Below are 25,968 nucleotides of genomic sequence, written 5' to 3'. Positions count from 1 at the left end.
TTATTGTATCGATTCGACACCTTTCACGGAGCATACAAATGGAGCAAACCCTTTCATAGAGTAAACAGCCTATATTTCTATACGGCTACTATATAAACTAAGAGCTGGCTAGTGGCGACAACAACAGACTTCCTAACGGAAGACAACTCCGTATAGGGTGCCAGGTAGCCTAGTGGTTAAGAGTGTTGGGTCAGTAAATGAAAGGTCACTGGCCCAAATCCCAGAGTCGTCCTTGAGCAAGGCACTTCACCCTAATTGCTTCTGTAAGTCGCTCTGGATAAGAGTGTCTGCTAAATGACGTAATGTAAATGTATAGAGAAGACTGCAAGATGAACCCACAACCAACTAGTACAAACCAAATAGAATGGACCCCTAAGGAAACTAGTTGGTGACGACGGTGAACTATGAACACAGTTCCGAACCACTAAATGTCTCTGAGAAGGTTTAGACACAGAGGCCTAATTCAGTCTTGCCCCATTCTCTCCAAAGTCTGCACTTGGTTGCTATATGTTTAACCAAACCCTAAAAGGAGTGTCTCCACAGCCATGGAAGGACGCTAAAGTAATTCCACTGCCTAAAAATAGTAAAGCACCCTTTGCTGGCACTAACAACCATCCAATCAGTTAACAGCCTGTTCTTAGTAAACTGAGAGAGATAATTGTGTATGAACAAATACAAGGCTATTTTTCAGAGAACAAGTCAACTACTGATTCTGCATGCATATAGAGAAGGGCATTCAACTTGTACTGCACTGACTCAGATGACTGATTGGATAAAATAAATGGAAAATTAGATGATAGTTGGAGCTATTTTGTTAGATTTCAGTGCAGCCTTTGATGTTATTAATCATAATTTGTTAATGAAAAAAGTAACTCGTTATGGCTTTACATCACATGGTTGGAAAGTTACTTATTTAATTGAACTTGGAAGCTTCTCTAACATCAGTGAGGTGTCCCGCAGGGCAGTTGCCTTGGGCCGTTGCAAATCATTTGTAAAAATAAAGAGTAACTTGTCTTACAAGAAGCTAGAATTACTATGTATGCTGAAAATTAGGTGTGGAGCACGTACATGAATGGACTCATGACTCCAAAATTACAATCGGTTTGTCTTTAGTGCCTTTGGAAAGCCTAACACTGAGATCATATTTTATAAAACTTAGCAAACCGTGTTGGCAACCGAATAAGCTTTCAAATGATGCCAACCTCTGTGTTGTTGTATGTGTCGAACCGCTTTGCTTTATCTTGGTCAGGTCGCAGTTGCAAATGAGAACTTGTTCTCAACTAGCCTACCTGGTTAAATAAAGGATTTCGATTGTTTTTGGATTGTGTAAACAATATTTGTGTGATGGTGGGGACGCATGGCTGTGTAACTGCAAGAGTGCTTGCTTCAGTTCCTCAATCGCAAAGCTGGGAGAGCTCAAAAAAAGCATCTTATAGTTGAAGGCTCTTTCAGTAAAAGTGCACTGAAATTACATAGGAACTGTGCATAGCTTGGAGAGGTGTGGCAACTTAGCGACACCAGTTAAACCTCTAACTCAACCCTTAATCGTTTTTTCTTATCTTGCACCTACTCCAAAATGTCAATGAATATTCTTATGTTACTGAATGTATCCAGAGTATTTTCAGATTTCGCTAACAACAAATGCTGTGAGAAGTAGCATAAAATGTAAAATGCACATAAATCAACAGTGCAAAGTTTTGATTCAGTCTTGTGTCAGGTGAACTGTTGTGTCCTCAACTTTGGTCTGATAAAGTCCCCATAACCTCCAAAGTGTTCTTTCAATTGCTTCCATGGTCATGTGTATGATTTTAGAGTCCTTCTGTTAAAAACATTTCAATTTGTCTCTATCCACATAGGCCAACTTCCACAAGTATAAGGGGTTAAATTTAGAAAGAGGAAAGGTGCTGAGAAACAATTTAAAAAACATATATTTTCTTTTACTAAACTAAATGGAGTAGGGTTCCCCAACTGGCGGCCCACGGACTGAATTTGGCACAAGGGGTGGTTTTATTTGCCCCAAACATTTTGGAGCAAAAACAAATAAATATACATTTTCATTGTTGGACATAAACTAAAAACAGCAGGAAATCAACTCCAAGTGATTTTAATTTTGGCAATCTGTTTCCAAGTATTCCTACGCATAAGAGAATACAAATGTAAGAAAGGTTTGAAAATTATGTTTTAGTGAAATGTTACATCAGTTTAGGCTTCTTACAGTCAATTTGCAGTCTACAAATGATTTGTAATTATGTTCCGGCCCCGACTATCCACTAAAGAAAAAAAAAAGAATCTGAATCTAGTTGGTGATCCCTGAAAGAGAGACATTCAATCTCCATTTTAGGTTTATTATTATTTATTTTATGGGAAATGCGCTTTGGAGATATGTATTACTATTAAAGTTGCTTTTTGCCTGAACAACCTCCTGGTGGCAGAGCATTCCATGATGACATTGCGCTGTAACTGATCAAAGCATTAAATTCGTTTTTTGGTTTGGGCGCCGTGAAGAAACCCATAGGCATATCCCCTGACCCATAGGCATATCCCCTGACCCATAGGCATATCCCCTGACCCATAGGCATATCCCCTGACCCATAGGCATATCCCCTGACCCATAGACCTATCCCCTGACCCATAGACCTATCCCCTGACCCATAGACCTATCCCCTGACCCATAGACATATCCCCTGACCCATAGACATATCCCCTGACCCATAGACATATCCCACTAGAAAACACCACTATCGGAAGTGTATGCAAATAGATCATACAAGTGGTTAGGAATTTTCTAAACAAATGTTTCTTAAAAGACTAGAAGAGAGAAGTAGTCACTCTCTTTCAACAATCAACTAGGAAAAATCATCATGCATGTTGTTGATATTTGTTCTGTTTTTAGTTAAGGCCAAGGCGTGCTGCTCTGTTTTGAGCCAGCTGCAGCTTTGCTAGGTATTTTCTTTGCTGTAACCTGACCATATCACCAGACAGTAATCAAGATGGACAAGACCAGAGCCTGAACAAAAATATAAAACGCTACATGTAAAGTGTTGATCCCATGTTTCACGAGCTGAAATAAAAGATCCCAGAAATGTTCCATATGCACAATAAGCTTATTTCTCAAAAATGTTGGTACCGTGACGATATCCTGAGGCCCATTGTCGTGCCATTCATCCGCCGTCATCCCCTCATGTTTCAGCATGATAATGCATGGGCCCATGTCGCAAGGATCTGTCCACAATAACTGGAAGCTGAAAATGTCCCAGTTCTTCCATGGCCTGCATACTCACCAGACATACTCACCCACTGAGCATGGTTGAGATGCTGGGTGGTCACACCAGATACTAAATACTAAAATCTTTGAAATTGTTGCATGTTGCGTTTACGGGGAGCGTCGCTGCACAGGTATTTTCAGGTCTCTCCAGAGATGTTCGATCGGGTTCAAGTCCGGGTTCTGGCTGGGCCACTCAAGGACATTCAGAGACTTGTCCCAAAACAACTCCTGCATTGTCTTGGCTTTGTGCTGAAGGTCGTTGTCCTGTAGGAAGGTGAACCTTTGGCCTAGTCTGGAGCAGGTTTTCATCAAGGATCTTTCTGTACTTTGCTCCATTCATATTTCCCTCGATCCTGACAAGTCTCCCAGTCCCTGCCGCTGAAAAACCATCTCCACAGCATGATGCTGCTACCAACATGTTTCCCTGTAGCGATGGTATTGGCCAGGTGATAAGCCTTGTCTGGTTTCCTCCAGATGTGACGCTTGGCATTCAGGCCAAAAAGTTCCATCTTGGTTTCATCAGACCAAAGAATCTTGTTTGTCATGGTCTGAGAGTTCTAAGGACTCAAGGCCTGATTGGCTGAGTGCTGCAGAGATGGTTGTCCTTCTGGAAGGTTCTCCCATCTCCACAGAGGAACTCCGAAGCTCTGTCTGAGTGACCATCGGGTTCTTGGTCACCTCCCTGACCAAGACCCTTCTCCCCCGATTGCTCAGATTTGCCGGGTTCAGGACCTTATATAGACAGGTGTGTGCCTTTCCAAGTCATGTCCAATCAATTGAATTTACCACCGTTGGATTCCAATCAAGTTGTAGAAACATCAAGGATGATCAATGGAACCAGGATGCACCTGAGCTCAATTCCGAGTCTCATAGCAAAGGGTCTGAATACTTGTGTAAATAAGGTGTTCTTTTATTTTGAATAATTTTGCACAAATAAAAAATCAAACCTGTATTCGCTTTGTCATTATGGGGTATTGTTTAAAAAGAATTTAATCAACTTTAAAAGTCTAACGTAACAAAATGTGGAAAAGGGTCTGAATACTTTCCAAATGCACTGTAGTAAGAAGTGAGGAAATAGTATTTTTTTTTTTTGTCTCTTGCTGCCTTGACAATATTACTTATTATGATAATGTAATAACTTATGTTGTTCTTGTCTATAACTGTTCTTTCTGTACTCTGTCATGCATATTTTATGTGGACTCCAGGAATAGTAGCTGCTGCATGTGCAACAGCTAATGGGGACCCTAATAATGTACACGTTTTCACTCCCCGTTACATTTACGGACCGAAGGATTGAAAAACAATGAATTGGTTCAAGTGTGGACTAGAGGACATCTTCGCTTTTAAACTTTATTAAGAGCTGTCATTTTATTGTGAGGAACTGCAGTTTGAGCAGCCTTTTTTCTGTTTCGTCCTCTGTTATGAATGACACCTTACACTCAAGGAAATTGGCCTACAAGGATTAGGCCAAATTGAAATGTTTTTAACAGAAGAACTAGAAAAGCTATTGCATGACCATGGAAGCAATTCATTCATTTGAATCCCTCGGGGAGAGAGCACACTTCAGGGAGGAGGAGAAATGGAATTAGGCCCCTAGTGTTGTTCCTGGGAGACTGTGCAGAGTCTGAAGTCCACTCAGCTTCTCTAGGCAACTAGGCATACACACACCGGCCACAAAATACAAAAACAGAGGGAGGGGAAAAACAGAAAAAGGAACAGAAAGAAGAAGCTATCTAGTTCACCTTTCAAACTAAGACATTTTCCCGCCGACTTTTCTTTATATATGAAAGGCATTGCCGGCGACAAAGCCTCTATTTTTATTTCTGCCAACTGACCTTGTCATGATTAAGGTGAAGGTCTGCCTACGGCTTAGTATGAAATGTAGCCGTAATGCTGAGGCAGCATTGGCACGCACTACGCTCCTAAGCTCTTGATGGTTGCTAGGCAGCGCCCGTTACTGCTATCCTCCTGCCAGTTCTAAACTCTGAGGCATGTCACTTCACCCATCTCTTCGCATAGCCCACCACATGCACTGTTTTCTTAACCACAACCGGATGGATCCAGAAAGAATTACTGTGGGAATAAATATTACTGAATGACGAAAATATTGGAATAAAATAGGCTAGTGCAATTGAAGGCATCAAATTGTTGCTTAATGATACTCCCAAAGCCATCCAATTGTTACAATACATTTGAAGCAATAGCCTACCCGTGTGTGTTCAACTATTTCAGTACTGTTTCACCCTGCTTTGAGACAAGCGTGAGGACTTGTATTGATAAAATCCACCAATGTCTGATTTTCTTTTCACTGAATCGCGGTTTGGATATTAGTTAGGCAACATTTAGGCTGGTGAAATGCTAAGTTGAGGTGAGTGCTGCTCGTGATCATCTTGTCTAGTTGGCTCATTTATTATCTCTGATCACAACATTTTGCCACCATGTTATGTAGTTTAACAAGCGGATTGTTTTGCTCTTCATTCTTAGTTGCTTAGTAACCTAGGCCAACTCCAGACCTAAAGCCTGTCTTTATCAATCAATGTGATTTTGTATCACTGAATCTCCCTCTGTATGCTATATATGGTTTATTCTCTGGCTGGGAAAATAATTGGAGGTGGTATTGCTCATCTATCACTCATCAGAAACATTTAGCATGCAATAATGTATACTAAATCCAGTGTAGGCTTTGTAATGGTGTACACTAAATCCAGTGTAGGCTTTGTAATGGTGTACACTAAATCCAGTGTAGGCTTTGTAATGGTGTACACTAAATCCAGTGTAGGCTTTGTAATGGTGTACACTAAATCCAGTGTAGGCTTTGTAATGGTGTACACTAAATCCAGTGTAGGCTTTGTAATGGTGTACACTAAATCCAGTGTAGGTTTTGTAATGGTGTACACTAAATCCAGTGTAGGCTTTGTAATGGTGTACACTAAATCCAGTGTAGGCTTTGTAATGGTGTACACTAAATCCAGTGTAGGCTTTGTAATGGTGTACACTAAATCCAGTGTAGGCTTTGTAATGGTGTACACTAAATCCAGTGTAGGCTTTGTAATGGTGTATACTAAATCCAGTGTAGGCTTTGTAATGGTGTATACTAAATCCAGTGTAGGCTTTGTAATGGTGTATACTAAATCCAGTGTAGGCTTTGTAATGGTGTACACTAAATCCAGTGTAGGCTTTGTAATGGTGTATATTCAATGGATTTATTCAAATAGTCCACCCACATCGGCCCATGTCTACTGCCACTCCTAAACTTGCCGGCATGTGCACAGGAGCTATAAAAGGTTTATCCCGGCAAGAATGTATCAGGCTCTAAAAAACATATATATTTTTTTTTATAGGCAACATACCATAAAGTCTGTCTGTAACGGGTATAGGATGTGCGTGTCCTCCTAAGAATAGAATTAGGAGTGATGGTCTTCAAACACCTGCAAACGAGGCCACAGATAAGACGTCGCGCCAAACGGCCAACTGTTCAAGTTTCAATTCTTGTTGAAGGAAAATAGGGAACTAGGCTTACATGTGATCAAACAGTCATTTCATTTTCAGATATTACTCCGATTATAGTCCAGGTGTACCAAGCATGGTGGAATTCTGCAAATGCCAGCAGCAGAGACATCAAGTTCCAACATTGTCCAATAGCCTCTGATAAACTGAACAAATCTAGGCCTGCATAGACATACACTGCATACTGTCTACAGTGCATTAGGCTACGTGGGGTATAGGCAGCAATGCATTAGGCTACGTGGGGTATAGGCAGCAATGCATTAGGCTACGTGGGGTATAGGCAGCAATGCATTAGGCTACGTGGGGTATAGGCATAGTATGCTGTGTGTGTCTCCTGGCGTGTTGAGAAAACACAGACTCCCACTAGCTCCAGAACTGGACCGGCTGGGGTTATATGAACCAACACCAAGGGACACAGGGCCCCCTCGGATTGGACACCTGTCAGCTGCACATAGAAATACAGGTTCCCAGAGTCAGTGAGACAGAGATGGGTCACCCAGGGAGTAATTGAATGCACATGACCAGTGAACAGCAGCACTGAGGAGCCTGAGACTGGAGGGGCCTGAGTCATGACACAGTACAGCCCTGCTGCACCCAGAACAAACGCATGACATGAGACTCCACTGACCTTTACCACAGAGACAGAGACAGAGAGACAGGGAGACAGGGAGACAGAGAGACAGAGAGACAGAGAGACAGAGAGACAGAGAGACAGAGAGACAGAGAGACAGAGAGACAGAGAGACAGAGAGACAGAGATGGGTCACCCAGGGAGTAATTGAATGCACATGACCAGTGAACAGCAGCCCTGAGGAGCCTGAGACTGGAGGGGCCTGAGTCATGACACAGTACAGCCCTGCTGCACCCAGAACAAACGCATGACATGAGACTCCACTGACCTTTACCACAGAGACAGGGAGACAGGGAGACAGGGAGACAGGGAGACAGGGAGACAGGGAGACAGGGAGACAGGGAGACAGAGAAACAGAGAAACAGAGAGACAGAGAGACAGGGAGACAGGGAGACAGAGAGACAGGGAGACAGGGAGACAGGGAGACAGGGAGACAGAGAGACAGGGAGACAGAGAGACAGGGAGACAGGGAGACAGGGAGACAGAGAGACAGGGAGACAGGGAGACAGAGAGACAGAGAGACAGAGAGACAGGGAGACAGAGAGACAGGGGTAATTGAGAGAGAGACAGGGAGACAGAGAGACAGGAAGACAGGGAGACAGGGGTAATTGAGAGAGAGAATGTGGGAAATAGAGTGAAACTGAATGAGAATAAAAGAGAGAAAGAGAGAAGTGGAAAAAATAACAAAAGAGAACAAGAGAATAAGATGAGCGAGCGAGTTAGTAACAAGGTGATGTGGGAGATGACTGGTAGGCTCTTCTAAATAGAGAGGATCCTCAGTGTTGGCTAAATGACATGGGTGGACGGCTAAACATAGCCTACCGTCTATGAGTGGGCTTCAATTCTTTTCTATTCTATTCCTGAAGTTGACTTCTCTCCACAGATAGCAGTTTGCGGTAGACAGACAGTGCTGGAATGCTCTTAGGCAACTCTGGGCTCAGGGCATTGTACTACTGGTCTGAACTCAGCCACACAATCCTGGCAAACAGACCCTGTCCATTCCACTATTCATAGCTTCAGGTCTGTACTCTTTAGCAGCATGTCTGTCCTCGAGCAAGGTGTGTGTGTGTGTGAGATTGTGTGAGTTCTCAAACACAGCCCCAGACAGATCTCACAATCATGCCCTTATAAAGAAGCACCTCTCACACAAAGAGTGGTGTGTATTTAGAGACGTGAGTGTGTGTTCACCACTCTGTTCTCAGCTCCTGTCCCTGAGTTCACACACATACACACCAGACAGCAACAACACAATGCAGGTCATCGCATTAGATAAGAATTTGACATAATCACAAACCTCCCCTGCCCATTCTGCCATTAAACTCTGATTTCTGATCAGTCACCCTAGTTTGTGCTAACCTAATCCATTATAAGATGAAAAACAAACACTGATCTAGGGTCAGGACAATACCAGTATCGAGATACTCAGTACTATCGTGGCAAGGAAACAAAACAAGGCAGATTTAACCTCTTTAGGAAAACATCCCTGATGTTGGAAACAAACATCATTATGTTGTCATCCAGAGTCACATTTATTTTCCAAGTTATAGAACACTATGTTACATACATCAAGATGACGGACCAAAGAGTTTGTTTCTATGGAAAACATGAAGCAGACCAATGTCACGATACTGATATGGTCACAGCCCTACACTGATCCAGGGTAGTCTACCTCAACACACAATGGCAACAAGTTACCTTGGAGGGGTGTTGTGTCTGATTAGTCCCCCAGTTACAAAAGGAGACACTTCCTTGTTGTCTGCCAGTGACTCACTGACTATGTGAGCAGGGGAGGCCCCAATCACAGATGTTAACACACTGTTTGGCCTGACCAGGAAAATAGCACTTCCTCTCTTTTGGGTGTGAAGTTAAAAGAGTAGAAAGAAGAACAGACGCCAGAGCGGGGTCCAGGTCCGAGTAGGAGTGCTGCTGATCTAGGATCAGGTCCCCCTGTCCATGTATGATTTAATAAGAATTCAACTGATCCTTAAATCAGCACTCCCCAATCAACTCAGTGGCCATGTGGTAAGAGTGTTCGACTTGAGATTGGAAGGTTGGTAGTTTGATCGAGTTATACCAAAGACTGTAAAATGGGAGCAATGCGTCTACGCTTCCTGTCCAGGGGGTGTACCAAGACCCGTGCAAGGCTACCTATGCAAATCAGCACTCATACTCTGAGACCCTTGATACATAAGGCCACAGAACAAGCCTCAGGGCTGTAGTAGAAGATATCACAAATGTGGAATGGAGTCAAGACCAGCCATACATTGTACAAGTAGGCCTACATGTATACACTAAACCCCAAATGAACCCTGATTAGAAGCCCCAGGCTGTGTCCCAATTCTCCACCCTTCTCCAAAAGTGAGCACTTGAACACCGTTCATGGATTAAACAGTGGAAACTCCCTCTAGCCAATGATTTGACCCTTCCAATGCTTTTAAATCCATGACGGGAAGTATGCTAGTAAGTGCACACTTCTGGAAAAGGGTGGAGAATTGGGACACAACACTGTTGCTGCCTCTGAGCATTGCATGATCAGTTCTTGAGGAGTATTCAGATGTAGGGCTTTAGTGGATCATTGTGACAATTCAGTATTATCATTTGCCATCTTCCAGGTGATAACATGGCTGCCATGGAATTATCTGTCATTTTGCTGAAATGGAAATGGCCAAGCTTGTCATCTCTATGGTTCTACTCTCTGGCCTTAGTATAGACACAGGCCTGCATAGGGTGAATGTTAGCTCTGTTTCTTCAGAGCCTTATCATGGCAACGGAATGTAAAGACCAGGGTACAATTTTGCTACTAGGCCATCAACCTATTAGCAAATGTCCTTCTACTGTAGTCCTGAGGTAGTTTTTTCATAAGAAAAATATATCCGTTTCCATTTCCTTCTTTTGTTTCCTAAAATAATCATGTGTTGAGATGTATTTTGCAATGATGGCTGCCATCCCTACCATCTTATGTTAGTTCACAGTGGGACACCATATTTATAAATCCCTATGGGGGTGATCTGGAATAGATTGGGTAAACTTCTGACTTGCACACAATCAACTTTAGAGGAGTGAAGTGTTTCCATAGCAACCATAGTTTGTAAACTTGGATTGTTTTTTCGCTGTGTCAGTCAGTCAACCTTGTCCTCCTTGGTGATGAAGCTGTGCATTGCTGCTGTTGATCTCACAATGACCGAACGGGGCTTATAGTGGACCCCCTCTGTACGGCAAACCCTGTCCCCAGTGGGGATCAGTGGATCAGAGTCAAGAACTCAATGTTGAGAGGCTCAAAACTGTGCTCAATGAACACGTGTAGCCTAGATTGTCTCTACTTTGATAACAAAGTCACTGACACCACCAGCAGTCAACCCTACCCAAAAACCTTGGACCAAGGGGCAGGCTTAAACAATGGCATTTGTTCCACTCTTACAGGCATTTTCCATGTTAAAGTGCCAACTGAGGGAGAGACATAATGGGGGGAAATACTGGATTAAGTGACATCACAGATGCAAGCAGCTTTCTAGTCACTTTCCTGTGGAAGCCCATGTGCTGTGCTGGCATGATGTTAAGGGCCCGGTCACCATAGAAACAAAATTAGTCCAATGCCACTCCGACTTCCAGGTGACTAACGATAATGATGATGATGGATGGTACTTTAAAAATCCTATAGTTTGACAACCCTGTTTTTAAGCTTTCAAATGATATCAAAACGGGTCAGATATGCAACATGGGTCCAGTCAACTTTGAGAATCTCCATCTCCTGAATGTTTTGGCATTCAGGTCCAAAAAGTCACTTCCATTCCTCTTCTCTCAAGGGAAGGTTTTGGGTCATCAGTATTTGGCCAATTGATAAAGTCAAACTCCTACTTCTAAAATGCATCTTGTTAAAATCAGATTTTAAACCTAAATAACACATTTTGACAGTGCCACTTGGCCATTTAGTGTGAACCAATGATTTATATTAGGTGCGAACCAAGGCTTTGTTAAAATAAAATAAAAAGTGATTGAATTCATAAGTCAGTTTTAAAGTGAAAACTAACTAGCTTTTTAGCTAGAAACGTTTACCCTGTGACAGAAGATCGTTAGACACAGAACATTTGTGGAGATTAGTTGACTCTGAATTTAGACTGCATGAGATTACAGCTGGGTTATCTTTACTTCGGGAACCTGCCCCGCCCTTCTTTCATCAGTCACCGACGCAAGGGCTGTGGTCAGACAGATCTAGAGCTAACTAAAAATATACCTTAACAAATACTCCCGATCCAAGATGTTAGTTCCATAGTTTGGGAGCTAGCTCGTAAGTAAGCAATTATGCTAGTAATAGTTTACTATGACTAGGTAGCGCGCTATCTTAAACATTGTTAGTCAACTAAATCATTAGCTAACGTTAGTTAGCTAACTAACTAGGTAGGTAGCCATCTACCAGGACCAATAACAAGTAACGTTAACTAGTTAGATCTAACGTTGGCTAACTAGCTACCGACCGTACTGCTATGTCAACCATAGTTCGTTAGCTACCTAACGTTAACTTAGCTGTTTCATACGCGACCTTCCAGCTGGTTGGATAGTAGTGACTAACGTTAGCTATATAGCTTGCTTCTGGTAACGTTACATAGAAAAACTTTCGTACAGTTTCTGTAAAGCTTAAAAGCCAAAGTTCCAAATGAACAAAATTGGTATTAGACATAGCTGGACATGCTATCACTTTACCTTGAAGAGTTCCGCTCCTCTTGATAGACGCGAATCAATGAATAAATTAGCTGTATTTAGCTGGCTAACCTTTTACCAGTTTTTTTTCTTACCAGCAACAGGAGCCGCAGCATCAACGCACCCACCATCTCTTCCGGTATGCAAAACAGAAAACCTTCAAAATAATAGTTCTTATTTCAAGAAATTTCAAGAACTGCAAACAAAATGAATATATGGCCACTGATATTATTTAGCAAAACGGCAGCCCTGCCACTTGTTTTGGTATACAGCTGAGGGATGGGGAAATGTAACCCCTCTCAAATTCAGAGAGTGCTCTGACACAGTCCGTGTTAGATGTGGGAATCTGTCTAATGCACACAGGTGACCCCTAAAAATAGAGATTTACACAAATCCCCCATTGTTTAATTGGATTTATTACATGCAGACATTTGAGGCACCAGGAATTATTAATACATTTAAAAACCAAAAACATTGCATGTTATAATTCCTATATTCAGTTCATGTATATAAAAAATATATAATTGCAACTACCTGTATGCAACAAAGTATGAGGGTAAAAGGATGACATGAAATGCATAACCAAATACTGTCAAAAGTACATCAAAATACATTATTTCAATGTAACAGTGTATATTTCATTGTGTACTAAAACCATCTGTAAGACAAAGGCAGCAGAACCATATTAGTATAAATAAAACATGGTACAGTCTTCTATACAAAAAAGTCCACATCATTAAAGGCAAAACCTAATGATGACTGTTAAAGTGATAATTCACCCAAATTACATATTGGTTTCCTTTTGGTGAACTATCCCTTTAACAACTCTGGGGACCACAGTGAGGTGGGATGTATGGTACTGTATATAAGAAATTAATAAAGATACTCTATGGGTTATTACATCATCTTCACTTTCACACAATCAGAATGGTTCAGTCTGTTGTAGCTCAGTAGCCACTTCAGCTTTAGTCTCTTGTATGCCAACCGCTCGAGGTGACCACACACTGTGACCAGAATGGGATTATCTTAAACACACAGGCAGACCAAGGGTGTGCTGGTCAGTGTCTCAAATGGCACCCTATTCCCTATATAGTGCACTACTTTTAACCAGGGCCCATAGGTAATAGGGTGCCCTTTGGGACGCAACCCTGGTTTTGAGGTCACCCCTCCAAGGTCACACCACAGGAAAATATTTGTTGGCATGGCAATGTCATCCACAACACAAAATTAAAGGTACTTCAATGTTTGAAGCGCTGACCTCATCACTTTATATCCAGATATTTAACTGTGAAAGCATGTCTTTATCCCAAAGGTGAACTTATGAGTAACAACTCAAAAGTAAAGTTGTATAACCAAACATTGAACAAGTCTCTCAGTTTTATAAAAGTAATTCCAAAACATTGACTGTCCTATGCATACTGTAGCCTTATACACTTCATAGCCTACTCCAGTGGCTTGAAAAGCAAACGCTTCAAAGCTCACTTTCCAGTCTTACTTTCGTTTGTTGTTAGCATTGTCCATTACACGATGTTTTATAGTCAACAAATAGCAAATGCTTTTCGGGTCATGCATTTCAGAATAAAGAGGTGAAACCTGTCGGTTTTCAGACATGAACAGAATAATTACACACGTCATAGTGTCTTAACCTAGCAAATATTCTGCTTGAAAACATAAAAAACATTAAAGTAAAACAATTCCACAACAATATATGTAAACATTATTCAAACAGGTGCATTGATTGAAATCCTCTAACAGTCATCTGAGAATGTCCCCTTCCCATTGCTATATAAAAGGCTGATAAATGCTATTATCTCATGTATTATACAGAGTTTCTGCTAAATGTGAGTGTGTGTGACCCTTTCTTTACTGACACACACGTGTCCTTGCTTGTGATGCATGGCAGGGTCCTCAGAGCTTACTGGGTCCTCTCCCTCCCTCCCTGTCATCCTTCCATCCCTCTGTCTGGGTCGTCCCTTGCCCCCAACCCCCTTTCCCCCATGACACAGGAAGAGCAACGAGAGGTCAGTGAGAGGTCAGTGAAGGGACAGTGAGGCGTTGGACATTACCACCTCACTTCCAGGTGGCGGCAGCTGGGCGAGGCCCGGTGCCCCCCTTCGCCGTTCCCTTAGACCCCAGCGACTGGCCTGAGCGACTCCGTAGGTCGCGTTCTGCATTCTCGCTCAGCGCCTGCTCCTCATCGTACCTGAGGAAGGGAGAGATAGAGGGAGGGAGGCAGGGAGAGAGAAAGGCAGGGACGGAGGGGAAGACAGAGAGAGGCAGGGAGGGAGAGAGAGACGGAGGCAGGAAGGGAGGGGAAGAGAGAGAGAGAGAGACAGAGGATAGAGAGAGGGAGTACACTCTTAGAAAAAAGGCTTCCAAAAGTGTTCTTCGAATCAAAAACCCTTTTTGGTTCCAGGTAAAAACCTTTTTTGGTTCCAGGTAGAACTGTTTTGTGTTCCAAGGGTTCTTCAAAGGGTTCTCCTATGTGGGTAGCCGAAGAACAGTTTTAGGTCCTAGATATCACCTTTTTTTCTAAGAGTGTATGTGTAAGACAGAGTACTGGTAAGAGCTACAGTGGGGTACGAAATTATTGACACCCTCGATAAAGATGAGGAAAAATAGAGATCTTTGGCCACGCATACCAGTGGTGGGTTTGGCGTCGAAATGAGAATGCATAAGCAGAAAAGAACCCAGTACCTACTGTAAAGTTTGGTGGTGTATCTTATGGGGCTATTTTGCTTCCACTGGTCGTGGGGTCCTTGTTAAAGCCAACGGCATCATGAACTTTACCCAGTATCAGGATATTATTGACAAAAACCTGGTTGCCTCTGCCAGGAGGCTGAAACTTGGCTGCAAGTGGATCTTCGAGCAAGACAATAACCCCAAGCACACATCAAAATCCACAAAGGAATGGTTAATTGGCCCCAAAATCTAAAGTAGAAACCTATTGAAAAGCTGTGGTTTGAATTGAAGAGGGCAGTCTATAAGCGCAGACAAAGCATATCAAGGATCTGGAAGGGTTCTGTCAGTGGAGGCTGCTGAGGGGAGGACGGCTCATAATAACACCTGGAACAGAATAAATGGAAACCATGTGTTTGATGGATTTGATACCACTTCACTCATTCTGCTCCAGCCATTACCAAGAGCCAGTTCTCCCCAATTATAGTGCCACCAACCTCCTGTGGATTCTGTATCTAGGAATGGTCTAAGATCCCTCCCAAAGTGTTCTCCAATTCATAAAATAAGTAAGGATGCTAGATATAGGAAGTATAAAGACAATATAGTGATAACATCACAACAAAAATGTAACTCTGAGGTAAAAGGCTGTGTGTTGTCATTCTGATCGGTCAGATAGCTAGCAACATTGACTAGAAGCTGCTATGCGGTGAATCGTAGATGGCTTGTTTCAGTTCATCTGATCCTAAATCAGTTCACGGTTAGAGGTATTTTCTCTAACCGTTAATCCTGGCTTGATGGACCAATAGTTCCAAAACGGCAAACCCTGCCCATCTGGCACTCCAGTATTAGAATTGTTTTTAACAAATAGTGTTGTTTTTTTACCCTGGGCCACATTCCGTAGTCAAACGTTGTCGAATGTTGCAGATAGAAATGCCATGATTAGATCCGACTTGATTCCTTATTCTACATGTCAGAGAAGCATAGGATATTTCTATCTAAATATTCCAAAACGCTGCGTCCTGCTGAACAAGCCCCAGGCCTGTTTTCTCCCTCGAGCGCTGGCTGTGATAGGAGGAGGGGGCTGTCACTCACAGGACTTGGTAGTTGCCCAGGGCCTCTCGGGGTGGGCTGCGGTTCCAGCGGCAGTCGGGAATGTCCCCGTTGGGTGTGACGATGTTGAGAGTGTCATTGATCAGATTGTACTTCAAGATCCGGTCGTTGGCTGTGCTGGAGGTGAGCGACGGAGAAGCGTTGACCTGGAGGACAGACGCGGGACACACACACACACACAGCAGAGAGCACAGGTCAGGATAAGCATTAGTCATTATGTAAACACGGGCCAGCATGGAAAGTTCTGTCCTGAGTATGAGTAGAGTCCAAAGTACTGGAGACAAGTAACAGGCAGGAATGACCTCACTATTTCACTGTTTTCATTTCCTATCGGTCCCCATAGGAACTGGGAGCTGCTTATCAGGCAGGAAATGTACCACACGGACAATGTATTAGCAGCAGCGGTGGGTGTGGGTTGTAAATATACTGGCACACACACACCCACATGGACAACTAAGAGAGAAAAAGAGAGCTCAATCCCAGAAAGACACACACACACACACACACACACACACACAAAGCTTGGTTGGAATCACTCCCTTGTTTCCCAGCCCTTGCAGACTGAGAGACTGCTGCAGGTTGGTTCCCCAGCTGTTCTTCTACAATACACATTAATGAGGGCTTGGCATTGGCATGCAGGCTATTCTGCCCCGGGTGGCTGTACCAGAGGATCTCACAGCGGATCAGCACTCCTACACACAGGGACGCTTTGTGAATACGGGACCAGGGAAACTTAAACGATCCAAAATAGATCCGTTTTTATTCCTGTCAAAAGTGTAATTCCTCTAGTACCCTCCGAGAATGTTTGACTTCATGTACTCAGCCAGACATTCACAGTGAGAAACCAATAGAAAGTAAACGACTCAGTATGCAAACAATGGCAGATAGAGAAGGTTGAAGGAGTTTACAAAGTCATAACAACAGACAGTTGTTTCGTTGTGCCATTCCTAAATCCTAAAAACATACTTCAGACACAAACACCTCAGACACAAACACACACACATATACAAACACACACAGAGAGAGAGAAAAGTCAACCCTAAGGACATTAAACTTGCTCGACAGAGAAAGGAACGCAGCACTGGTTTCACTTCACAAACAATACAGAACAAAGAAAACATTTTGACACGAGCTCATCTTAGTAGGAACTAGAATTATTGAGTAAAACTATAGTATGTTCACAATAAGAGAGACTTTTTTACTTCACGTTATTTTTTGCCTATGTCATGTAATTACAGTGTGTGTGTGGGTGGGCGCCTCACCTCAATAAGCCATGGCTTCAGCTTGTCATCGATGATGATGTCATATCCATAACACTCAAAGCAATGTTTATCATTGTTCATGACGGGCTGCGAAGAGAGAGGGAGAGGGAGTGTTTAGAGGGGAACAGGAAGTGAGTGTGTTGAGTGTGTGGGACAGGAGCGAAAAAGGGAAGAGCAGCTGCAACACAGCGGGGATAAAATGGGGAACACGTTTTTGTTTCAGTATGTGTGTGTGACCACTCACAGCGACAGCCTTTAGGGACTGCACCATAATCCAGTGGATCTGGTCAAACAGTCGGCTGGTCACCTCCTTCCCCCTGGTGCTCTCCAGGTACAGACGCAGGTTACTGACCGTCCACTTCCCACCGTGGACATGGTTATAGTCATCCTGCAACGTGTATAGATGTATTGTACACACGTAGAAATATATACACATAGAAACTCATATTTATGTAGGAGCCATTTCTGACTGTTTTAGGCCCATTTAGTGTGTTGTGTATTTGTTATCTGTCTTGACAACACACACACTTACCCCATGTCTCTGAATGGCCACATTGGTCAGGTGCACAAACATGTTGTCCAGTTCACTAGTGCTGGGGGTGTACTTCACTGTGCAAAACCGGCAGAAACCCAGTTTATACCTGGAAGCAACACAAAGGTCCAAATGGACAAAATTGTCAAATACTGATCTGATCAAATGCTGAAGTTATCATTTATCCTAGTGGCAGTATCCTTTATAAATGTTTTACAGAATTATGAAAACGTATATGCATACTGCACTGTTTATAATGATGTATTTGCATTACATGTAAAAGACTGTCCATGTTTCTGTTAGTATAGGGACAATTAAGTTATTATAAATCTATTACCTATCACCTATCCAGTCATTTCAGAGTGGTAGGACTTGAGGGAAATGAAACCGGGCTGTAGGCTTTAGGTTCATCATAAACCTACATGTAACACTTGAGAGGTCGATAGGTGGTAACCAACACATAGAGACGCAGGTCAAACTTCTTGCCTCCGATCAGCAGTGGGTTGTCGATGTACAGAGAGATGACATAGGCCTCCTTGCCACTTGAGGCCGCTACAAACCTAGCAAAAACAAAGGAAACGGTGCATCAGTCATTTATCTATGGACAACTCATCTACGGACAACGGTGTTGAGAACAACAGATTCAAGAGTGGTGGGGTAATACTACCTGTATGACATAAGACTGAACAATGCAAATGCAAGCAAACACTCACCTTTGGCAGCCACACACAGGACATGTTAATCTGTAGTTAGTAGAGGTGTGTGTGTGTGTGTGTGTGTGTGTGTGTGTGTGTGTGTGTGTGTGTGTGTGTGTGTGTGTGTGTGTGTGTGTGTGTGTGTGTGCGTGCGTGTGAGCACTCACGTGGAGGTACGGCTGTCTCGGGACCACTTCTTGATCTGGGAAAGTTTGTTGATTAGGAAGATGCCTTTTCCCTGAGCCTTCCCACATGGCTTCATTATCCACGTGCTGGAAGGACTCTTACGGAACTCCTCCACAAACAGATTATAATCCGCCGGAAGCATGAACGTCACCGGCACAAAGTCTGGGACACAACCAGAGAGAGAGAGGGAGTATAAAAACGCAGAGAAATATGAAAGGACAGTATTGATGACATTTGTTTAACTGCACAAGATAATGAGTGAGTTTAGCTGTTATAGCCCAAGACCCCGAAAAAAGGGAAACTTCTAGTCAGAGCCCCTTTGTAGCAGGTGCAACTGAAATTGAAATGTATCTTACATCCACATGTATTTACATATACTGTAAGTAAGCAGTGTGTGTGTACGGGAAAGCTCATAACTGCCACCTAAATAAAGGTATTTCCCATTTTCGTCTTTCTCGGCCAGCGGGCTTCCCTCCTTCTCCATATCTTTGCGGTAGCGTTTGATGTTCTTGATCATCAGGTCCTTCCTGGTCAGCTCGTAGTGGTTGGGGAAGTGGTTGACCATCTGCTCGTCCGAGAGACGGTAACCCGTGTCCACACTGAACACGTTCCGGATGGTCTGGACGCTCATCCTACAGGGAGGCATAGACGGATCATAAACGGGGTTTCCCCAAGGCTGATGGAGATTTGCGGGGGGTAGTCAGTCAGGGATGGGATTTTTGTGATTAATCAGGAATTTCAGTTTTTCTGAATGACATTATCTGTCATTTACAGTTACACATCCTTGCAATTTGTCTAATTTACATCTGAAGCAATATCTTCATATTTTTTGTACTGTTTTTTTATGTAGTCCTTGGCTGTGTTCAGTAGGCACAAATAGAAGAAAGCGTTTAAAAAAGATGAGTGTTTTTATTGGACAAGACCAAGTAGTAACACCTGTTTCAAAGCATTCTTCTCTCCCGTTTTGTACCCACTGAGCATGACCCTGATCTCTGTATGTGCTACACTGGCATTCATAAGCACACAATGTGTATTGTCACTCAGAGAAAGCTCCATAGCTCCAATGACAGCCTACCAGTAGAAGTTCCAGTCCTCGCTCTCTGTGACCTGAGTCCATCCTCTCTTCTCAAAGTTGTTGATGAGTACGGATTTCTCAATGTCGGTCACCCATTTCACCTTATTAGCCATGGTTCCTCCTAGAGTCTCTCTCTCTCTCTCTCTCACACACAAAGACACACATACACACACACACACACACACACACACACACACACACACACAATGCAAGCACAAACACACACGCACAGATGAGCTTAGCACGTGTAATAAACATAGGTTTAACTAACGTTAATAGTCTATTGTTTTGCCCATGATGAGCCACTGCAGTTAGCTATCTCGCAAAAACACTGAATTCATGTGCTATACTCACAACTATCTTTTGGTAGCATTTTGGTGTACTGTAAAGCATTGGACACAATCGTGTTATATCAGCTAGCTAAGTATCTATGTATCCTTCCACACCAAATAACAGTTTTAGCTAGCTACCTGGAAATTGATATTTTAATCTTCTTGTCAAACAACCGGTCATCAGCCCCAGCTAGCTGGATCCACCCTGCCTGAGACACCTGCAAAGGATAATGATTTTCATCCAATCGTGATGTCTGGTTCAATCGCCTTCAAGGGGAATTTAATGCAAATTATAAAGGAGAAATACTCAATTTATTGACTTCACCCATGTAATCTGCTAAAATGGTGGATGCTAGTTATCTCTTATCTTGATTTATCGATCCATCCCAGTCAGCTGGAAGATGAATACCGTGCTCTTCCGGGTGAATAACCTAGCAACCGACGACGCGTCGAACTGTCAAATATTCCCCGCTCGTTCCACCACAGGGTGGCGCTAAATGCACATGGTCCAGTTTTTAGCATGCAGGGACATTTTGCGCCACATGTTGCCCTCTAGTGGTTGTTGAGAGAAACACTCCTCAAGGATCTTCCTGGTGTAACTGCCATAGGCGTGGCTGTTGAAATGATAATTGTGGCAGTTACCTGAAAACAACAAGATTAAAGGACGCTGCTGTAAGTAGGAACATTTTAAACAACTGTGAAATGTGCAAAACATTTTTATATTTAAGATATTGTTCTATAATGCCCATATTATTTGCTTTACAGGGCGGCGTCTACTTTAATCTACAAAATAGGTAAGTTTTACATTTTTGTTATTCTACAATGCACCTGTTCCTTTGTTGTCAGACAAGAAACATTGTGTAGACAGATATTGACTGCAGTACTGCTCTTCTATAGATGTGAAACTCGATGACAAAATATGAATAATGATAGGATCATTATCATTGTTTAAATATTTTACATTGAAATAGGGCAAATTATACTGTCTTTCCTGCTTGTGTGATCTTCAAATCGACCTTAGGTTTGTTTGGTGAAGAGGATGACATCACCTTGTTTTGACAAACCCTTATCAAACATTACTATCCACAAATAATATTTCCCCCAAATTGTTATGATTTGATCATGCTGAAGAGCTAAGGCATATATGATGTTATTAACAATAATATTATTATTAATTTAATAGTTAAATAATTCATAGTATCTTTATTACCTATATTTTACATTGTATTTATTTTTATTTGCCAATTATTTTAAAGCAAGACTAATGACAAATCCATCCTTTCATTGGATTGGTTTGAGACATTACATTTGTAAAGACATTATGTAATATTACAAAATCAAATGTATATTTTAACATGACAAAATAAGGAAGCAATTGTTTTGCGATGGTAGCCATTTGGTTGATTTGAGTAATGGAAATCCACCATTTGCATTGCGACTACCTCTCCAACAGCACGTGAGCAGAAGAACAGAACAGCTTAGGGACAGGTGAGCAGAGCCAGGGGTGCGTTCAACACTAAACTCTCTTGTGTTTCACATCCAGATTCCTAGTAAAAACTGACATGACATGCATTAATGTAGGTCACACACACACTGTATCTTGAAACCTCACTGAGCCTATCCTGTGCAGTGAATCCTGAAGACGACATCTTTTCAGGATGAGGAAAGTTTGTGTCCACTGACCTGAATAATCTCCCCGGCAACACACTTCTGGTCACATGACTCAATATTTACACAGGTAGATAATTATGGGCGTTAAATGTATTATGACTATAGTCACACACACACAGCTAGGTGCACTGACTCACCTTTTACCACACACACAAAACTGTTGTCCTGACATGGCTTCCACATTATTTATGTGCAACACCCTGAAGCTCATAACATGCGTGTGGCAAACTCTTTTCTTTATCAGAAAACAAAATGGTGGAGCACAGAAGAGAGCGACGCCGTGCCATTTCCCTCAGGGCTGGACCTAGTGAGGTGGACAACGTCACCCTGTCTGATGTGAATCTCAGGTAGAGGCTACGTCACACCAGTCCTGACCTCTTGATCAGTTTACACAGACGATACGAGATAAAAAATTGTTACATTTTACTCAAACTCTGTCAAATCCAAATCAAATCCAATTTTATTGGTCACATACACATATTTAGCTGACGTTATCTCTTATGTCATAAGACATTCAAAGGAGGTATTCAAATCCTAATTTCTTCCTTCATTGAAGTAGTCACTAATTTTACATTATGGGTGAAAGCACAATGGTTGAAACTGTACACTTTGTTGCTACCCAATCACCGATTACCTCAAGGAATAAAGAACGCATTTCTAATGTTTCGTGAACATCATTTCTGTCCGTCCCTCCTTTAGGATCCATGCCAGGGCTACCCGGACTACAGGTCGTCAGCTGGCAGAGATTGGTGACAGACTGGACCGTGAATGGGCAGAGAGACTCCCTAATCAGTGGCCTGTGCCACAAACTTTCCATGTGACAATGCCTGCCCACGCCCTGACTAGAAGCATCTACAGGTGAGAGGGCTCAAAGACCAGGATGTATTGTGCCAAACAACTAGAAAATCAGTGCTAATTTTGCACATAAATATTTAACACGCAATAAATGAAAAAAAATATGGTTAACAAAGATCTCATGTAACTCATTATCAGGGGGATACAAGGACAGCTTTGGGGAGTGAAGAGTTTGCCCGGCGTGGCCAAAGCCTGGTTGGCCTCCGCTGTCCACAGGCAGGCTACACAGAGAGCAGAGGCTTGGGTAGCCTGGGTAAGAGCCACTAGCACACTTCCTATACCTACAGTATATACTTCTCATGTGCATTGGGGGTAGGGGCTAAGGGTAGATTTGGGATTGGGGATAAGTCTCTTACTACTACTCGTGTGTTGTCCCTTGCCCCTACACAGGTTTCCAGTATTCAACCTGCTAACTACCCTGGTTGGGCCAAAGCAACACTTGCCACTGTGGCACTGGTGGCCACGGCAACCATTTGCACTGCATTGTGCAAGGAGTAGAAAGGATAACCGTTGCTCTGAGGGGGCCTTGGCTGGACTTCTGGCTACAATGTTTTGTGTTGGACAATTTCCTAATTGAGTGAGATTTTTAAACAATTTTTACTATAGACTTTAATTTAAGAAAAAAAGAAAAAGTGTGTGTTATTGAATTGATTGTGCTGGATCACGGTTTTTATAGTCTTATCAACTAATGCATGTTTTAAAGACTGTTGCTGGTCTGCAGTCTTTTCTATGAAGATTGGGCCTGTTACTGGTTAGACATTTAATTGCCACAACTATCTTATGTAGCTTATTACACCATTAAATGGACGCTGGAAAATGATTTTTTAATGACTTGAGAAAAAAATTAAACTTGAAAAACCAAACTGACTTGACTCTCATAAATACCAGGTATTTATTAATTGGTGCAAGGTTACTTGAATGAGTTCATATGGACAGAGTCATTTCTGTCACATTGAAGGAAGTATACTGTGGTAATGTATGTGTGTCTGTCTTTAGTACTGTTTTACTCATTTTGGGTGATTGTCAATGGGTGTATACTGTACAGTATGTAGACTGTACTGTATTGATACGAGTCTCTCCACAAATCCACGAGTCCTGTCTTACTCCTCAGACCATAATCATCTCAGTCATCGTGGGTGGTGACGTCCACGTGTGTGTAGCTCTTGTAGGCCTTCATGTTGCACTTCTGCAGCGTGGCCCCCAGCTGCTTCCCGGGGCCCACCTCGTAGGTGTGGGGGAAGCTCTGACCCTGGGTCCTCTCGAACACCTCGTGGAGGGTCTGCTCCCACTTCACTGGCGACACCAGCTGCTTGGCCAGCTGCCTGCGCACGTGGCCCTCATGCATGTAGCGCTTGGCGTCCACGTTGGAGTACACGTTGATCTCGGGCCGACGTACCTACGTTGGGATGGGTAGAGAGACGGCTTTGGTAAAGGATTTTTCCACTCCTTTAAATTTATTTAGGCATTTATGGAGGGGAAACTGTAAATGTTTTTAAACAGACTTATACAATTGACAATCTGTCTGTGGCCCATGTTAGGAATCAAATCTTGTAAACTCCACCATACTTCAACCAACACGACTGGAGATATTCTATACTTGACATATGCTGTATATTGTAATGTCCTGGCTCCACAGTACATTGACCAATTGGAAATTGAAACTCTATTATTGACTGATTGATGAAGTTCCGTACCTCCACCTGTCTGAGGACGTCTCTCAGGGGCTCGGTGGCAGACTCCATCAGTGCCGTGTGGAAGGCCCCACTCACCGGGAGCGGGCGCGCACGCAGGAAGTGAAGTTTCCTCGAGTTCTGTTGTAGGAAGTCTAGTGCCTGAGGGAGGGAGGACAGGAGGAAGTGTGACTCATTCCCAATGTCAATTCCACCCCTAGCCCCTTCCCCTAACCCATTTAGGTATATCTGAGAAGTAGGCCTATAGCCTGTTTGACCCTAATCTCAAATAAATGTGAGGTACGTAAAGCCAGGATGTTGTGGCCCAAGAGAGTGACCCAACTTCAAAGAATAATGACTCCCCATCCATCCACTACCTCTTTGTGGCCGGCGATGACTCTCCCGTCGGGGAAAAGGTAGTTGGCCACGCTGCAGACGGGCTCTTTGATGCCCAGGCTAAGGCAGTGCTCCCTGGCCTGCAAACAGGCATGTTTGTACTTAGCCTGGGGCCGTCCCATTACCGACAGCATGCCGCTAGGGATCAGCTCTGACGCTTTCTGCATGGCCTCTGCTCGCACCTTCACCACATACAGGGCTGTAGGATGAAAGAGACAAAAAAACGATGGCAACTTAGAATTGTTTACTGTCCGTTCATAATTAAGTATAGCACAGCATTGGATAGACTATTGAGGCTCACCTTCTGCGAAATCCATGGCACCAGAAAACACCAGGGCTGCAAACTCTCCCACACTAAATCCTGCAGCAGCCACACAATTCTCAATGGCCTTGAGATGGATGAGGTCGCATATGATGGCAAGGTGTGCGATGAGAGTTTTGTTTGTAGAGAAATACAATAATATTATTGGTATAAAACATCAGGGTGTCTTAGGCTGTATAGTTAAACATATTTAATGTATACTTGGCCATTAAATGCACACTTGTAACTATTTAAATAAGATGCAACTCACACAGCATCGGCGCATAAGCGGCTAAAGACATGGCAACTACTATGTGGCTTACCGCTGGATTTTCGTGGTTCAGCCTCTCCACAGCTGCCAGTGATGTGACAAACACTGCGGGCTGACAGTGGACTGTCTTCATCAATTCCTCCTCTGGTCCATCTAGGCACAGAGACAGCAAGTCGTAGCCCAGTATCTTCTGCGCGACGGCAAACATGTCCTTGACGTTTCCGTATTTCAGAAGCCCGCGACCCATACCCACGAACTGACTCCCCTGCCCGGGGAAGAGCAGCACAGAACACTCGCTCGGTTTCTTTTTGGGTCTCCGTTGCTCTTCCTCCGTGGGCTCATTCTCCACAAGTTGGTCTTTGGTCTCGGGTGATGTTTGTGTCCCGTTCTGTGAGCCATGCTGATGGGGGTTGTTTGACACTTTCCTGCACAAGAAGGGAAATGACCTAAGCTCCGTTATTGAGGGTGTCATCATGTTGAGGAGAGTAGCGCCTCTCATGTTGACTGATACACCTTTTCGCAGGACGACAACCTTAATGTGCATAGTATTGCCACGTGCAATCTCTAAATGTGGTGTCCACCGAAGCGGTTCGTAGGTTTTAATAAGTTCACGGAACTCATATTATACACTCCATGAGACTATCAATCGGCGCAGGGCGCAGCCATATTGCTTAGGAGAGAAAAGTCGCTTTCAAATGACGTAGACCGACGGTCAGTGTTTGGGCGCGTTGCAGATTCACAAGAAATCACACAAAAACATCACAACACGCCAAAAATACTCACATTGAAATAGCAATCTTTAGTTAGAAATATTGCACGAGATTGTTTGAATGTTT

General features: G+C 43.0%; 3 protein-coding genes across 11 annotated transcripts in view; all 3 read right to left on the bottom strand.

The window, feature by feature from the left end:
• The window catches only part of LOC115199066 (protein kinase C and casein kinase substrate in neurons protein 2), a 42,121-nt gene extending 29,907 nt beyond the window's left edge, over positions 1–12,214 (bottom strand). For 4 of the 5 annotated variants that reach the window (XM_029761589.1, XM_029761592.1, XM_029761591.1 and 1 more), the window contains exon 1: positions 12,101–12,186. The gene's annotated coding sequence lies outside the window, so the exon portion shown is untranslated. The other variant, XM_029761590.1, reaches the window with a different exon arrangement.
• A 278-nt stretch (positions 12,215–12,492) lies between these two features.
• On the bottom strand, positions 12,493–20,498 carry LOC115199067 (probable tubulin polyglutamylase TTLL1). Of its 5 annotated transcripts, XM_029761595.1 has the most exons (11): positions 20,294–20,498; positions 20,107–20,186; positions 19,637–19,778; positions 18,985–19,193; positions 18,543–18,723; positions 18,103–18,240; positions 17,681–17,789; positions 17,393–17,536; positions 17,149–17,235; positions 15,869–16,032; positions 12,493–14,300 (listed from the first exon to the last, which is right to left on the bottom strand). In XM_029761595.1, the coding sequence occupies exons 2-11, from the start codon at positions 20,147–20,149 to the stop codon at positions 14,168–14,170; spliced, it is 1,350 nt and encodes a 449-aa protein (XP_029617455.1). In that variant the 5' UTR covers positions 20,150–20,186; positions 20,294–20,498; the 3' UTR covers positions 12,493–14,167. The 5 variants fall into 5 exon arrangements, with proteins under 5 accessions (XP_029617455.1, XP_029617458.1, XP_029617459.1 ...); XM_029761598.1 differs by having other exon boundaries at positions 19,637–19,780; positions 20,107–20,498; XM_029761599.1 differs by having other exon boundaries at positions 19,637–19,776; positions 20,107–20,498.
• Positions 20,499–23,362: 2,864 nt separating this feature from the next.
• Positions 23,363–25,816, bottom strand: LOC115199068 (malonyl-CoA-acyl carrier protein transacylase, mitochondrial). The gene is made up of 5 exons (XM_029761600.1): positions 25,185–25,816; positions 24,862–24,949; positions 24,542–24,759; positions 24,189–24,326; positions 23,363–23,890 (listed from the first exon to the last, which is right to left on the bottom strand). Exons 1-5 carry the CDS (start codon positions 25,674–25,676, stop codon positions 23,618–23,620), a joined length of 1,209 nt encoding a protein of 402 aa, XP_029617460.1. The 5' UTR covers positions 25,677–25,816; the 3' UTR covers positions 23,363–23,617.
• Positions 25,817–25,968: the final 152 nt, after the last annotated feature.

Source organism: Salmo trutta, chromosome 8 (genome assembly GCF_901001165.1).
Source record: "Salmo trutta chromosome 8, fSalTru1.1, whole genome shotgun sequence".
Classification (NCBI taxonomy): domain Eukaryota; kingdom Metazoa; phylum Chordata; class Actinopteri; order Salmoniformes; family Salmonidae; genus Salmo; species Salmo trutta.
This window is presented reverse-complemented; position numbering and strand designations above follow the sequence as displayed.

Coding starts and splice junctions, on each gene's coding strand:
- LOC115199067 (XM_029761595.1), bottom strand. CDS start 20,149: ATGACCGGTTGTTTGACAAGAAGATTAAAATATCAATTTCCAG. Junction 19,779..20,106: donor ATTAAAATATCAATTTCCAG/GTAGCTAGCTAA, acceptor TGTGTGTGAGAG/AGAGAGAGAGAGAGACTCTA. Junction 17,537..17,680: donor TGGCCATTCAGAGACATGGG/GTAAGTGTGTGT, acceptor TACACGTTGCAG/GATGACTATAACCATGTCCA.
- LOC115199068 (XM_029761600.1), bottom strand. CDS start 25,676: ATGCACATTAAGGTTGTCGTCCTGCGAAAAGGTGTATCAGTCAACATG. Junction 24,950..25,184: donor TGAACCACGAAAATCCAGCG/GTAAGCCACATA, acceptor ATCCATCTCAAG/GCCATTGAGAATTGTGTGGC. Junction 23,891..24,188: donor ACGTCCTCAGACAGGTGGAG/GTACGGAACTTC, acceptor ATCCCAACGTAG/GTACGTCGGCCCGAGATCAA.